Source organism: Ischnura elegans, chromosome 11 (assembly GCF_921293095.1).
Source record: "Ischnura elegans chromosome 11, ioIscEleg1.1, whole genome shotgun sequence".
NCBI classification, from domain to species: Eukaryota; Metazoa; Arthropoda; class Insecta; order Odonata; family Coenagrionidae; genus Ischnura; species Ischnura elegans.
In genome coordinates this window covers 89,767,948-89,785,246 of record NC_060256.1, presented here as the reverse complement: position 1 = coordinate 89,785,246, position 17,299 = coordinate 89,767,948, and the positions used below count along the sequence as shown (strand labels likewise).

The following is a 17,299-nucleotide window of genomic DNA, read 5'->3' as shown; positions in this document are numbered from 1 at the left end:
ATCGATAATGAATTAGAGTATTTGCTCACTTTTGAGAAACTCTGTGAAAAAATCAGCACCAGCCAACATTCCAAATGTCAAATTATACATAGGACATATCGTTTACGACAAAACACTACGAAATTGCAATTGCAGTGAGACACAGGACCTCCACATTTTTCGATATTTAACATCATACTCAACAAGGAGTTTCTTCTTTGACACTTATTTGCTTACTTATGTTGTTTGGTAACAAGCGATTCTCACAAAGTTCTCTTTGGAATTCACCAAGTTTTAAGACTGTTCGATTAAATATTCTTGGAGTAAAAGAATAGTTAGTTCGAAAAATTCTCAATAATGGAGGAAAGTGCTTCGTGAAAGGAAATTCCACGTACAAAGACCTGAAGAGAACACTGTTTTGTTCGCAGTGTTCTAGGGTGAAAATTTCTATCACGGGAAAAGTTTTCGTAAGAGTGACAATTAACCTCGTATTAAGAAGAAAGTGGACGATTATTGCCCGAAGGGTTTTGAATACGATGCCACATTCTATCGTCGCACTTGCGCCGCAGTGAAGATCGTTTCATCGGAAGATCAATACTTTATAAACAATAGACTAGGGTTTAATTTAATAGAATTTTTCAATCAAGATGATAGAAGAATTCACAAACTTTTGTTATTTTCCTGACATTAATCAAATTTACAATCGCTTCGATTTTAACGAGATCCGTGATTCATCTTGAGAATGACGAATTTCCTTTGATACCAAAGTCGGTGCAAGTTTGTCTAAGAGTGGAAAATAACAAAAGTTTTTGTGTTCTTTTATCATCATGCAGATCTTTGATATATCATTCGCGTTCAAGTTGACATCACGATACGAAGACCAGCGGCCAGTCGTTCTGGCATCAATGTTAACGATGCGACAACAATGAAAATAAAAAGTTAAAATCAAAATTGACCAGTCTTAAAATGATCTCGCTATTTTTATGGATCCATTTGAAACCAGACACCACCTACTACAATAAAGTTTGTGGAAATACCTCGCGTTCGGGAGCATTTTATTCGGGAGATAAAAGGGAAAGATAAGAGACGACGAAGAGCAAAACTTCCTGATTCAGCTATTCTCTGATAGTAAGATGAAAATAAGAAAACGCTTAAGTTTCTCCCGACGTTTTCATGAGTTGGGTGCGTCATTGGAATTACGGTCTAGTGAACTTGTTGAAGAAACCCCGCTAATGAAGAGAAGGAATCTATAAAAAGAGTGTAATCAACAAAGAATCACGCAAGGTCCATGCACTAGCGAAAAAGCGGTGACACTGTTGGCAGAAGCTTGTGACGTCATCAACTTACCTTCGTAAAGGTAAAAGCTGTCGATTTGTCACCGAGAATAGCTCTATTAGTATGTGAGGGATCGAAAAGTGGAAGGTGTGTATCTTTATTATTATAATTCTATCACCTGTGGCAATAATGTAAAATTGTTGAGATTGTATCGACATGAATTGTAGCCTACTAACCTATGTAAAAAATAATGCATGTTTCTTAATTCAATTATTATTTCTAACAGCATATAGTAGTATAGTTTGTTAGTATACGAGACGTTTTTTGGACGGTGTGGTGTGCATGTTGGAGTCCAAATGCATGCTGCATGCTGGTGATTGATCACCCCCTGCCAAACACCCTAGACGTGGCTCGCAGGGTATTATGTAGATGTAGATTAATAAAAAAAAGCCATTAAGTATCCACTCCATCTTACCCAGCGATTCATCCCGAAATTTACATCTACATAATACCCTGCGAGCCACCTCTAGGGTGTTTGGCAGGGGGTGATCAATCACCAGCATGCAGCATGCATTTGGACTTCCACATGCACACCACACCGTCAAAGAAACGTCCCGTATAATAACAAACTATACTACTATATGCTGTTAGAAATAGAAAATAGAATAGAAATTCAGAAACATGCATTAAGTTTTACATAGGTTAGTAAGCTACACTACAAGTCATGCAATCTATTTACGAGTTCTATTGCTGCCGTTATAATCTCTTATCGATCGTGGAAAAAATGACATTCGGAATCTGTCTGTTCTGCAATCTATCTCTCTTATTTTATTTATATGATCTGATCTTCCGTAGTACGTTGGCGTCCGCAAGATATGGTTAACTTCGTCAGAAAAGAAACTGCTCTTGAATTTATCTAAAAGGTTTAGTCTATTTTTCAATCTACGGTCCGACATAGATTCCCATCCGAGTTTATCTACGAGGTCAGTTACACTAACAAGACTATCGTAACGACCTTTCACATACCTGGCAGCTCTTCTTTGCACGCGTTCTAACTCTGCTACTAAGCCTTTTTCATGAGGGTCCCAAACACTGGCAGCGTATTCCAAATGTGGTCTAACGAGGGAAAAGTAACTAATTTCTCTCACTTTGTCGTCGCACTTTCCTAATATTCTTTTAACAAAACCCATTTTACGATTAGCTTGACCGGTTATTTCTCGAATATGTTTATTCCACGATAGATCATTATTGAGTCTAACCCCTAGATATTTCACGGATTCAACTGCCTTTAACTGGGTGCCCCGAATGATATAGTTACGCTGTAGGGAGTTATTCTTCTTTCAGAAATTCATTACGACGCATTTTTCCAAATTTAATTCTAACTGCCAAGCATCGCACCAAGCTTGGATAGCAGTAAGGTCATTCGTTAGTTCATCTATATCTTTGCTGGAACGGATTTCTCTGTAAACTACAGCGTCGTCTGCAAATAATCGTAACTTACTGTGTACTACTTCGCCAATGTCGTTTATATAAAGAGGGAATAGGAGTGGGCCAATGACACTACCCTGAGGAACGCCAGAAGTGACTCTAACCTCATTGGAGACTGCACCGTCTAATACTACTCTTTGGACGCGGTCGCTCAAAAATTCTCTAATCCAGGAAATTTAGATTGGTTTGCCAAAATATATATTTATGTCTAAATGTATGACCGATTTTGGTGGGCCGGAACTAACGCACGAATAAATTAGGGTGCAAATGCACGAATGCATGACCCTAATTATAACATAATTCTACTTTGCGTCCAGGAATTTGCACAATCCGGGTGGTATATACTGCGTTTATTCTCGAGTACCTATATGCATTTAGATATGTACGATAGATTGTACGAATTAATGCATCGTCTAACCAGGTCTTTTGAATCTCATCATCTCGTGGTACATCATAACGGTACGAGTTAGGGAATTTTTGGATAAATAACATAATGGGAAATTGTCAGTCGTAGATTATGACGAGAATTTATTAGTGATCTTGACTTACTATAATAATAAATTTCTAAGTGGCTTAGATCTGCAGGAATGGTATTGCAGTCTATTTTTCTGGCTCGAAAAAATCACATTAAAATCGATGTCTCCATGCTTCTGGGTTTCACCGCGTGGATTTTCTTTGCGACGACAGTTTCTCCGGTATTCCAACCGGCGTCTTCAGGTCGATGTCGGGATTCAATTTGTGGTGACTTATATAGTGCATTCTTGGCGCCATTTTTTCATGCTGGATGATTATTGGTGCACCTCCTTTTTTCTCGTATGACCCCCTTCCACGAGTTGTGGAGAGGGTAGCCGTCTTCTCTATTCATGTTTTCAGGCGTCTTGAATACTTCGATAGCCTCCTTTATTAGCCTGGGATAATATTTATTTTCTTATGCAACAACTGTTGCTTCGTCAAGCAGTGTCTGGTGTCCGGGTTCACTCACAAAAAAATTGGCGCCAAGAGTGCACTATATAAGTCACCAAAAATTGAATCCCAACATCGACCTGAAGACGCCGGTTGGAATACCGGAGAAACTGTCGTCGCAAAGAAAATCCACGCGGTGAGCAGATGACATAAGCAGATGAAACTCAGAAGCATGGAGACATCATCTAGACAATGCCGCGGAAAACTACGCATCAACTTCATCACATTAAAAATATAATAGTCCTCAAATATTCCTTTTTCTGGTATTTAATCGTTATTTCAATAACGAGGGCAAGCCTAAATCGATTGAGGTAATTACAAAATAATGTAAACGAAAATACTGATCCAGAAATGATATAAATACTGCATCTTCAGAGGAATATCGTTACTAGTATAAATAGATTACGTCGTAGCTACATTTATTTTCAAAAACAACATTAATAATACATGCAAAGTGCAGTTGGTCATACATTCAAGGCAACTGGAGAAAATCAAAATGATAACTAACATTTCTTAATTTTACCAAGTCATTTTTCACTCTTTTGCACTGAAACAATTTTTTAATCAACGCCAAGTAATCGATAAAATTTAGAAAATTTTCAAATTGAGAATGATACAAGGCTTGACGGAATTAATGGTTAGAGGTTCCCGACCAAGTGCATGCTTCAGTTGCACGTGGTCAAAAATTCGAGTCCAATGCATTCCTTGGCCACCTTGACCCCGATGGCGAACAGGACGACGCTCTTGGTCAGGTCCCAGTAGTAGGGGTCCGCTGCCACGGTGTACAGCCACCCGCACATAGCTGTGACCATTGACGGGCACTCGTTCACACAGGTACCCTTGCGGCCGCTATCGCCGGACAGCGTTGACTTGGGTCGTCGCAAGTGAGTTGGCCGCGAGGGGCCTAAACCGTAGCCCTCACACTGGAAAAAGTAAGAGAGTTGGTTTAAGGTCGGGTGTCAGTCGAGTTATAGAATATATATATATATATATATATATATATATATATATATATATATATATATATCACATGCTTAGGCTTCACTTGGTGGAACCACATATCTAATGTGGTCAATGAATTTCTTAGTAATTTCTCAGGAAGTCACCTGCCCTCCGCCCTCACCCCCCAAAATACTTGGGCCGGCCTCTCAGTCGCATAGATAGGTATATGAAATGAACCCTAGATATAGACGAAAGCGCTGCCATTACAATTAAATCAATGGTGCACGCGAACTTATCATATCTATTCATTGATTTTATCCCTGTAATTTTGCGTGGAAATCGATCATGTGATTCTGACGCAAAGAAGTAATCTTCCGCCATTTACAGGAATTCAACTCGGCATACCCGACCCATTAATAGCATATTCAATCAGCTAAGGCATAAACCGCGTAAAAATAACGAAATCGATGATTTTATAGAACTAAATGTACTTTTTATTTCTCTCAATAGATAAAACTCTCTTCTGTGCTACAGGATAATTTCAAGAAAAAATTGACATTTTCCGACTAATGACCTTCAGCAGTTCAGTGAAGACATTCAATAGTCGTTGTGAACCAACAGCGACTGTTTTTGAGTTTTCAACTCCATAGTAACACCGAGTAGATAAGGAAAAGGATTGAGATTCTTAATTCTCAACTTCCTCACCTGAGCAGAGGCCCTCAGCTCTTCGATGTTGATTTGTTCGCAACCTTGGTTGGCCATTTTGGTAAATATCTACTTCTGCCGGCACAACCTAGAAAAAAAATGAGTAAAATGAAAAATATCCGTCGACAATTTTCTTAGGATAAACCGCCATTGTTTCGACAATTGATTCTCCAGTAAGTAAAATAATTAATTAGATACCAATAAAGAAAAGATTTAATTAGTAAATAAAAAGTTATTAACTACGAATCTAATAATTTAAATTAAATTAAAGCAACCTGATTAGAATACTCCATGAACATTTTCTTTAAATCCAAGTTACCGTCAAAGTGAGGAGAACTTACAGACTCTGTAGATCCCTAAATTTCCTAGCGCTACAGTGAAAATAATGGAATTTTCTTATTTGTTCGTCACTTTCTACTTCCAGTCCAAAATGGGGAAAAATTATATGTTCACTTTCAGACATGCCGTAACAAAGCTCCAGAAATAACTTGATAATTGTCGAAAATATTTGTACGTAATGGTAACGAAAGGTACATCGGTTCATGGAGTTGCTCGATCATCCCGAAGATCTGTCATAAAAATGTTTTCAGGTAAAGTTACAGATAAAAAGAACCTGAGTTAGTAAAAGAATCTTTATACTTTAAAACCCACTTTCGCCCAACCACTCATACAAATGTTTGGGGCGAACGAGATGGATACGACAAAAATCATAGTATCGACCCCCTCAAAAAATCGTTTGAAACCCTAGAAATAAATTGTGTAAACACTAAAGTTTCTATTTATTATAGAGTAGCCAAATGCCTCCATGCATCTAATTTTTGGGGATCAATATGGGTTGGGGTCAAAAAAGCCATTTTATTTTTCGAATCTAAGCCACGTGATACAATGAGAAACCAATTTACAAGGCGATTGGAGCACTTTCAGTTTTGACTAAATCGTTGAAAATTCACTACTTCGTGAATTATCTCAACAACGGAGGGAGATGCGGTGTTGCATGGTTACAAAGGATGGAGGTATGGTCTTACGTCATAGAGGGTCTCCAGAAAAGACTGCAGGCCTTGTCCAGGGTCACAGCGCTACGAGTGAAAGCGAGAATTAACATAAAGACATTTTTCGTTGACAATATTTGATACTCTTTTAACGCATATTTATACGGCAAAAACACCTATTGGGATGGCGCGGGTACTCACAACCTTTTCAACCTTGCAAGGATTAACTTTAGGAATTACTATCCATTGGTTAGTTATGCCTTAGCATGGATGTGGTCGTATTTTTTTTGCTATTATGCCTAATATTTTCATGACTGTGTAGTGTGCATTGAGGTTGTCTTGCATGCTTCAAGCCGGTGATTGGTCACCTAGTGGCGTAGCCTGGAATTTCATTCGGGGGAGGGTTCCAAAACCATGGGGGGAATTTTTTTAAAAACAGGGTACTAAGTAATGGGTTTTAACCTAATTGTAACACTTTTCGTAATCGAAAAAACTTCATTTGTAGAATAAATATTTTGTATATTCATGATTTTTCATTATTTTGTATTCTTTTTTGAAGGAAAATAATTGTATCTTTATATTTCGGGGGGTTTGGACCCCCCGAAGCCTCCCCTGACATTATATAGGTATAGATAAAGTAGGCGGACTAATGGCAAAAGCCGTAATGCGCGATCAATTGCGCAGTCAATGGAAAGGAGAAAGACGACCTTACAGGCTTCGACCTGAGTGTAAACTTGCTGTAATTTTATGTAGATATCGTTTTCTTGGACTGATTTTTTTCCTGCGTTACAGGGAGGAACTCCAACGATGTGGTCTACCGATGCGGTGGTACTCTGATCAACAGCAGATACGTTATCACCGCAGCCCACTGCGTGACTAAATTGCCATCTGGAATGAGACTGTGAGTATTCAAATGCTACCTTCTATACTTGCAAACATGCGGCAAGTGACTTCTTTAAGAAGGGAATACATGATATTCCCATAATAGGGTGGTTTGCTATTATTTTTTTATTGCCTAAATCGAAAGATTATTACTCCTGAAGTACGCATTTCACGCTTTAAGATTTTTAAATGACGATATCTATTTTTCGCGATTAAATGAAAAGTGAAAAATTTCAAGTGCGCGAAAATGCGACGGCTTAGTATGAATGCTGGGAAAAATCCCATGTGACGTCATTCTGGTTCCCTCTGCCGTCGCGTGAGGTGACCTTGGGGCGACGATATGTGCGCCGCCCTATCTACTCGTATAGAAACTAGGTCCCCGTGGCGTCATGTGAAGTGGAATCGCATGGGCGCCAATCTGGCCTTTTTCAAATGCGGTTAAAATTGACCATTGCCATTCGTCTAAACTGGGATTTCTAAAACCAAATAATTTATATATTATGAATACGCTAATGGTGGGTAACGAATCGCAATCAATGCCTTTCGTTTTCTTTGATGAAGTAAACTACCCTATTTTCAGTTTTGAATGCATGGGAAAGAAATTCCATACTTTTAAAGACTTAACAGAGGTAAAAAATGTGAAATTCAAAGACCATAAAAGTCATTAATTCATGCAAGAGTATCAATCACTTATGCAGGGCCTGTGGTTTGTTTTCCGGCTCAGTCCAATGGAGTTATTCCTTGATCGCTGCATAGTAAAGGAAATACTTTTACAAATAAAGAAATAATTAAACGCAAGTCCATTGAAGTTATTATATGGTTCGCAAACGATTGTTTCAATATAATGACTAAAAATTCAGGTATTTGAAGATAATTTAGGCAATAGGCTACAACAGCGTTTTATATTATGTTTCAAACTAACAAAGGGAAGAAGCAAAAATTTGTGGTAAATATCGCCATATCATAATCACTATAGCACAGCATACTTCAAATGCCGGCGGTGAAGGGAGTTTTTAAGTAACTGGCTGATCCCTGCTCGAGTACTTTGTCGAGGGAATTTCAAGTGTAGCACTCCGTCCGTCGGATGGGACGCTATGCCGTGGTCCCTTTTGGGGCTTTTAGCTAGGAGCAGGCGAATGCTGACGCCGGGTTTCTCTCCACCTTAACTTCCCTACCCGACCCTACGGCGCATATGATTTCAGCTGTCGGTCGCCTACTCCAGATACTAGCCGTGAAAATATATATAATTGATTAAATCAAATGACACATCGCCTTAGAGCGTGTAAGTATAAAGTTGTTGGAAACTATATTTTCGGATTGACGGTTAGTACAGTGACTCACCCAAACCAGCTTTTTACAAATACAATGATACCTCGAGATACTTGTTCAATACGTTCCGCAACCTTGCAATCAATCAATCTCATAGCAATTTTTCCTCATTGAAATTAATTGAAATTTCATTAATCCGTTCCTGCCCCAAAAATGTACCCATATAGGGTGGTTTTCTATTGTTTTTTATTACTTAAATCGAAAGATTATTACTCCTGGAGTAGGTATTTAACGCTTTTAGATTTTTAAATCACGATATCTATTTTTCGCGATTAAACGAAAAGTGAAAATTTTCAAGCGCGCGAAAACGGACGGCTGAGTGCTGGGAAAAGTACGTGTGACGTATTTCTGGTCCCAGCTGTCGTAGTGTGAAGTGACCTTGGGGCGAGGCTTAGAGCGCTGATACGACGCAGGTTGCTAGCAGGTAGCAGAGTATCCTGCTAGCAGGTAGCTCTTGTCTTAAATAAGGATTATTATTACCCTATCAAACGAAGGAAACTTTCCAACCTTAGGCAGTTTTAATAGATGATTATTAAGACATGTTTCCTTGAGCTCCGTGCCTCATGCGTGCATTGGTAATCTCAGACGATGTAAAACTCCTATCTGCTCGTATAGAAACTAGGTCCCTGTGACGTCACGTGGAGTGGCATCGCATGGGCGCCAATCTGGTCTTTTTCAAATGCGGTTAAAATTGACCATTACCATTCGTCTAAACTGGGAATTATAAGACCAAATTATTTGCATATTATTAATACACTAATGGTGAGTAAGGAATCGCAATCAATGCCTTTCGTTTCCTTTGATGAAGGAAACTACCCTATCGTTTTGTTACGAATTTTTGAATAAGAAATATGTATTTATGAACGACAATTATTGTAAAAAAATTATAACAATAGGGAATGTAAAGAAAAAAACTGATTTTATAAAGTGTGTTTGTGTTTTGGTCACTTTAATGCAGCTAACACACATCTGTGTGACCATGTGCAGCGCTGCAGTCGGCCGCTCCTCGAATTTCGCCCGCTCGACGGCTCGCATCTCAAGACTTTGCTGTACTTTTTTTTTATTTTTTACTTAATTTTTGGCGCATATATTTAACTCCTTCCACTTCGATTTATTTTTCGAATATCGTGCTCCTGTTCTCCATTTATTTTTTTCTGTGGTTCTCTTTTAAATGGTAGGCTATGAAATGACATTTTGTAATTTGTTATAAACGTAGAACCGTGAAATAAAATCTGATCATTAAACATTGAGTGCATAGCTATCGCCACTCGAATAAAATCATTTTAATCCTTCCAATGCATCATGTTTCATGAAATATGAACTTCTTATATATACTGTGAATGTTTTGACATTGTTAAGCTTTCAAAAAAATTATATTGTTCCTCTAAATTATGCTTAAATTATGAGAACCTGATGACGAGATACACTCGTCATTGCGCGGTTTGGCATCGGAAGTTCATGACGGGCTTGACTCGTCATTACAGCGCAAAGGGTTAAGTTGGCGGAGTAAAATGTTGTTTGTGTGAAAAGGAAACTTGTTTCTAACGATTTGAAATTGAAAATGAAGCATTTGAATAAATTTTAGTGACATTATAAAATTGCACATAGATACTTAACTATATATATTGAAATTTGAGGAATTGTTTTTTTTAATTTGTACTTTTCAATATTTCTTTTTGACGAACTAGGATTTTTATTTGATTTCCTTTTTGTTTTTATATGTTTTCGCAATTGTGAAATTCTAAAAATTTATTATTTTCCTTTTTTCTATTTAAAGAATAAAGATTTTAAAAACTATTAATTACAAACCTAAGATTTGAAGGACGTTGAGACTTAGGAAAGACTCATATGAGAGTGATTTGTTGAGGTAGTGTATATGTTGTTGGGATAATTTGGTCGTAGTCCCAAATGCCAGTAATAAGGGAGCTGTTACTGGCCTTCAACCTGGATTTGAAATTAATTACGAGATTATTACTAATTATTAGAGATAATTATTAAATGAAGTCATCAATGGTAGGGAGTTTTTGGGCATTTATTAAATAAATTTCAGTGAGCAACTAACATTTTATGTTTGATTTCAGCGTGACAGTGAGGTTGGGTGAGCACGACGAGCGGACTGCTATAGACTGTGACGGAGATGGCGTCTGTGCTGACCCAGTTCAGGACTTCAGCCCAGAAAACGCCACGCCCCACAGATCGTACGACAGTCCCAAATACCGTCATGACGTGGGCCTAGTGCGTCTCAACAGGGATGCCAACATCACAAGTAAGCGCCATGACTTTCTTTGCAAACTCAATCAGGGTTCCCACTTATACTAAATTATAAAATTCACGGTTTTTTCCAGGTTTTCACGGTATAAATTCCGTCAAATTCACGGTCTGCTGATGAGTCATTTTAGGAAGAAATATTGATCACATAGCAATCACCGGCCGTACGTTACCTAAAAATATATAGGAAACGCGACAAACGCCGAGAATGCAAAACGCAGCAATGAAAGCGCTCTTATGACGTCGCCTATCGTAAGGTCATTGAATGAAATAAAACACAATTATTTTATTTCATTCAATAATGAAGCAATTCCACGAAATAACGCCTGAGACCGTGTCTTATGTATCGTAAGGTCGGCTAAGGGTTGTGAGTGGGAAAATGGAGGGTGACAGGAAAGTGAAGAGGTATCTGATTTCTCGCCAGGGTTAATGATCACTTTGGTTAAAGGTCGTCCAATAACAGCCTTAAGGTCTGTGTGTTTTCATGGCACGCGGACCAATATTTGCGCTTCGAATACACGTGTGCAGATAGATGCGTGGAGAGTGTCTGTATGTGACTGACCTTGAAATAATGATCGAAGTATCGATTTTTCTTTTTATCCGTCAATCGTAGATCTACAATCAAGTCTGAGAGGATTTTAAGGTTGTACAGCGAATTTAACGGCTATTTCCAGGTTTTTTTCACGGCAGACGAAATTCACGGCTTATTCACGGTTTTAAGGTTTTCACGGTTGAGTGGGGACCTTGTCTACCCATAGATAAGAGTCCCTGTCCCTTTTTCCTCCCCTTAGATCCTTCCCCTTTGGCATTTCGAGGGAACTGAAACCTTCTGTTGAGCCTGATTCGCACGATCATATGTTTCGTCTCTCCCAGTGCTCACTCGAGCTATCGCTTTTCGGGGCCGGAAAAGTGATCGTTCGACCTATCATTTTTCTGAATCACGCGGTCCCTCCCGCTATCGCTGATCTAAAACGTCTACTTTTGCGTTCAAATCATATTATATAGTTTAACAATAGCAAATTAAACAAAATATGGATGTAGTCTTTAATAAAAGTTACGTTTTTAACCATTAAAAATCCAGTATGTCTTTTCCCGAATGACTCACTCTTGAGAATTCAGGTCAGTCAGGATGTTGCCGCCAATGACTCCCAATGAATTTTGCCTTTGTCCAGAAGCTCATCGCCCGTTTGAAAACGCCTTCCCTCCAAGCCACATCTCCATTTCAGCGTAAAGGCGGTAGTCACACGGCACTAGGTTGTTGGCGGCAGTTGAGCTAAATCAGCGCTGAGATGACGAGCGTTGTCATGGATTAATACACTTCTAGATGTCAGCATGTCTCCTCTTTTGTTTTGAATGGGAATGGACGTAATTTTTCACACTGTTTCACACTCTAGCAACATTGCATTAAAAATCCTTTTAACCGGCATAATGGTCAAGGCATGTCAATGCTGAAGCCATTCGGCGAGTTTTCTGGCTGTCGCTCCGCAGTGGACACTTGGCGGTAGAATCCATCGAGGCAGTGTAGTTAATGAGATTGCTACTAACCTTAAAATAACAATTACTGTCAAAAATGACTTGAGCGTGTGGTGCGAAGGACTCGCAGTTACCCTACCTGCGCAGTACCCGCCTGTCGCTTGTACGATGTTTTTGCTGAGAAGTCGGAGGTTGAAAAAAAAACGGCCCTCGTAGTAACTAGTAAGTCATTAAATGTGAATTTTACAGGAGCAGAAAGAAAGAGGTTTGCCAACATTGTGAAGATTATATTAGTGTACAAACTTCGTCAGTCGTAGCAACTGATATATTGTACCAAAATACTTTCTACCTTGTCCATGCGGTTGGCATATTTATGCACCACGTTCTCCTTGAAAAAACGAAATTTCGAATTTTTTCTGACCTCCTACCTTTCCCATGCCTACGCATCAATTATTTGCGCCATAATTTGGGTTAATGTGCTTACAAAGTGGTTATCTATGATCTTAAAATTCCGAGGTGGTGGCAGTTGACAAGATGGACGACGCGCGATTGTTTGGAGCTATGGTTTCAGCGACGGAAAAAGCGACGAACCGAGTGATGAAAAAAGTGATGGGAATCCTCTTCACTGGAGCCATCAGGAAAAACAATTGCGCGCGTCGATCATGTCCGAGTGATCACCCGAAAATTACGGCAAAAATGATCGTGTGATACAGGCTTATGGAGAGGAAACATCATCCCTCCAGTCCAAGGATGCTAATGATAATCATTATCTCCACCGCGTTATATCCGACCCGATAACCTACCGAAGTACCCTTCGAGTCTAAGAGGGTGGTTTCCTATTTTTTTTTATTGCCTAAATCGAAAGATTATTACTCCTGGAGTATGTATTTCACGCTCTTAGATTTTCGAATGACGATATCTATTTTTCACGATCAAACGAAAAGTGGAAATTTTCAAGCGCGCGAAAACGCGACGGCTAAGTAGGAATGCTGGGAAAACTCCGTGTGACGTATTTCTGGTTCCAGCTGTCACCTTGTGAGGTGACCTTGGGGCGAGGCTTTGAGCGCTGATACGACGCATGCTGCTAGTAGGTAGCAGAGTACCCTGCTAGCTCGTAGCGCTTGGCTTAAATGAGGATTATTTATACCTTATCAAACGATGAAAACTTTCCAACCTGACATGTTTCCCTGAGCTCTGTGCCTCATGCATGCATTAGTAATCTAAGACAATGTAAAACTCCTATCTACTCGCATAGAAACTAGGTCCCTGTGACGTCACGAGGAGTGGAATCTCATGGGCGCCAATCTGGCCTTTTTAAATGTGGTTAAAATTGAACGTTGCCATTCGTCTAAACTGGGATTTCTAAAACAAAATAATTTGTATATTATGAAGACACTAATGGTGGGTAACGAATCGCAATCAATACCTTTAGTTTTCTTTCATGAAGGAAACTACCCTGTTGTTCTGCTCTGCAATTATAACTGAAAAAGGATGCACAGAGCCATAAATTTACGACACCTCTTAGCGAGACCATGTGTTCGAAGAATCTTGTTTTCATAACTTTTTTTCGCTCCAATGGTAATCGGACGGAGTGAAAAAAGGAAATATCATATAGAGAGGAAAAGGTAGTCAAACGATTAAAATTTTTCCTTGCGAATAATATGCAGGAATTCTTCTTGGGTTCTACACCAGATTATAGCAGTCGTATTGCCCGAAGTTTCCTAGCTTGCATTCCAGATTTGTACAAGTATCCTGTTCGTGACGATGCTACCTGTTACCCATATACTTACGATACTACTCGTATAATATCTACTATTAAACTAACATCTGTCAGCACTACGGATATAAAATATATGGAGAAAGCAGAGAAAAGTGGTTTCAGAACTTAGTTCATGAAAAAGGCCGTGAAAATATAGACCTTACGATCGGTTTACTGTGAACAAAAACGTTTTTTTTTTGTGGGTAGCAATAGAAATAACAACCGAAGCTCCAAAAATCAAGGATTGCACGCGGGCACGCGCCCCCCTCCCCAACCAGACGCTTCGAAAAATAGACAAAATTTTTTGTATTTTATCATTACGCCCGTTTTGTTTTGTGTACTACGAAGATTTAGTGTATTATTGTGTATTTGTATATCAAAACGCTTTAACTACGAAACTACGACTCATTTAATTTCATATTGATAACTTTCATATTAAAATGAAGAGAATATATATAATTTAAATACGGTAATTGTAGTATGTTGTTTTTAATCTTAAGTATGAGAAAATCGTTTGCCTGTCAGACCCTTGTGCCCCCCTAAAGAATAAATCCTTGATACTTCCATGCCAGTAATATTTGTTTAAATAAATAATTGTATATGTGTATCTCAATCAAACACCAACGCACTTTTTTCATGTGGTATAATTATGCACAACATTTTAATATGATAAATGCAAGTACCTATCAGATCATATTTTGGAATAATTGATTGCTATTTGTTTAGAAAGGTAGCCAACCTTTGCTACAGAGGATTTTAAGTATCGATAGGCTATCACTTGCTTCAAGTCGATCTTTCAACCTACTTCTCAGAATGCACATCCATTACCTCCGAACATAGCGAGGAAAATCAAATAAATCCATGCTTACTTACGACACCAAATATTTTGAGTGTTATTGTGAATTCATCATCTTAGGTAACGTTCAACAGATAGTATGAACTGCGAGAAGTTGCATTGGTTACTACCTCTGGTTATAAAAAACAAAATTTCACTTCCTTATTATCACTTTCACACTATTTTGTTATTTCAGTACATTATAGCACTTATTTTAAATATTAACGTGGTGCATGTTCCTTGAGGAGATATTGGCGTTTGATGGGCCGAGGAATAGATGAAAGATACCACAGGCCAAGCCTTCTAAGCCTTTACACAAAATCTTCGTAAATATTTTCAAACTATTTAAGCAGACACTCATATCTCCAGAAATAAAATGGACGATGTAACACAGGTAAATAAATATTTCTGTATTTGATATTAATAATTTTTACTCACTTTTTCAGCCTACGTCTCGCCAATTTGCTTGCCTTTTGATTCCCTCACCACGAAGAACTACACTGGCCTGAGGTCCTCCGTCGCCGGCTGGGGAGTAACAGAAATAGGTAAGTGTTGATAAACAACAAACGCTTTTCAATCAAAACATAGACGCTCAGCTAAACAAACTAATTGCACTACTATGGTTACTGTTGCGGAAACAATAACATGACGACAGTTGATACAGCGACCACACATAAAGAATCGCCCATTACTCATAGAACAACCTTCATAGCCTACCACTCAACTTCAATTAAAATAAAAACGAGGGATCATCTGCCAGCCCGCAACTTCACTTCGACGCCCGGAAAGTAATAATGCTTCTGCCTGAATAATCCCGTTCAGTTTCTTCTCTGGTATATGACACCACGACTGTCCTCTCAGAATTGCCGGCAACATCGTGCCAATATAAAGAGCTCACGCAGCAGTTTACAATGTAATAGGAGGATGGGGACTGAAAATAACTATCGCAACATTTGTCTTTATTCTCTACACGAGTTAGGATGGGAATCTTTACAGGAGCGTAGATCGAAGTATAGGCTTAACTTACTTAGGAAATTCGAAGAAGATATTTTCTCAGACGACGTGAATCATATCCTTCGTTTACCATCATACTATAGTAGACGTGATCATGAGAATAAAATAAAAGAAATAGACGGCAAAACAGAGAGATTTAAAATGTCATTCTTCCCTCGTACTATTATGGATAGCAACGTTGTCTCAATTGATAGGATTAATGGCGTCGCTCGCTAGGATCAATCATTGCATGTGTTTTCATTGTTCTACCCTTGCATGTATTTGCTCTAGGAATTACTAACCATTAGTAATTTTTTATGAATAAGCATGTATATTTTTCTAGTGTGCGTAATATTTCTATGACCGTGCGGTGTGCATGTGTCGGTCCTCTTGCATGCTGCATGTTGGTGATTTGTCACCCACTGCCAAACACCCTAGAGGTGGCTCACAGGGTATTATGTAGATGTAGATTCTACGACTCTTTGGCTTACATTATTTGGTGATCGCTAACCTCTGGCATGATATGGTTCTTGGAGGAGGCGACCGGCAACTAAGGTCATTAGGGTGGTTTGCTATAATTTTTTTATTACTTAAATCGAAAGATTATCACTCCTGGAGAACGCATTTCACGCTTTTGGATTTTTAAATGACGATATCTATTTTTCGCGATTAAATGAGAAGTGAAAAATTTCAAGCGCGCGAAAATGCGACGTCTAAGTATGAATGCTGGGAAAAGCCCGTTTGATGTCATTATGATCCCCGCTGCCGCCGAGTGAGGTGACGTTAAGGCGAGGATATATGCGATGCAGGCTGCTAGTAGGTAGCGCTTGGCTTAAGTAAGGATTATTAATTCTTAATCAAACGATGAAAGCTTTCCGACCTTAGCCAGTTTTAATAGGTGATTATTAAGAGATATTTCCCTGAGCTCTGTGCCTCATGCATGCATTGGTAACCTCAGACGATGTATAACTCCTATCTACTCGTATAGAAACTAGGTCCCTGTGACGTCACGTGGATTGGCATCGCATGGGCGTCAATCTGGCCTTTTTCAAATGCGGTTAAAATTTACCATTGCCATTCGTCTAAACTGGGAATTATAAAACCAAATAATTTGTGTATTATGAATACACTAATGGTGGGTAATGAATCGCAATCAATGCATTTCGATTTCTTTGATGAAAGAAACTACCCTATTGTAAGTGGGGGATTGAATTTAAATGCAAAATTATGATTATGAGGCGAAAAATAAAGTAAATATGATTTATCAATAAAAATATAAGATAATTTAGGTGAGACATCTGCTTTTTGGAAGGTTCACTTTATAAATATCTATAAAAGCTAATAAAAATAAAAACGAATGGAAGAAATGATGATAGGGCAAATTAGTACGATAACACGCTTTCAAGAAATTCATAGCTC

General features: G+C 38.6%; 2 protein-coding genes across 2 annotated transcripts in view; one reads left to right on the top strand and one right to left on the bottom strand.

The window, feature by feature from the left end:
• LOC124167663 overlaps window positions 1-17,299 on the top strand; it is a 79,512-nt gene that overhangs the window by 26,744 nt on the left and 35,469 nt on the right. Inside the window, exons 4-6 of the mRNA XM_046545647.1 lie at window positions 7,134-7,242; window positions 10,634-10,818; window positions 15,334-15,432. Of these exons, the coding sequence (XP_046401603.1) occupies window positions 7,134-7,242; window positions 10,634-10,818; window positions 15,334-15,432 (393 nt within the window). The remainder of the gene's footprint in view (window positions 1-7,133; window positions 7,243-10,633; window positions 10,819-15,333; window positions 15,433-17,299) is intronic.
• Window positions 4,108-15,412, bottom strand: LOC124168526. Its single transcript, XM_046546854.1, has 3 exons — window positions 15,326-15,412; window positions 5,353-5,440; window positions 4,108-4,628 (listed from the first exon to the last, which is right to left on the bottom strand). The coding sequence occupies exons 2-3, from the start codon at window positions 5,407-5,409 to the stop codon at window positions 4,371-4,373; spliced, it is 315 nt and encodes a 104-aa protein (XP_046402810.1). The 5' UTR covers window positions 5,410-5,440; window positions 15,326-15,412; the 3' UTR covers window positions 4,108-4,370.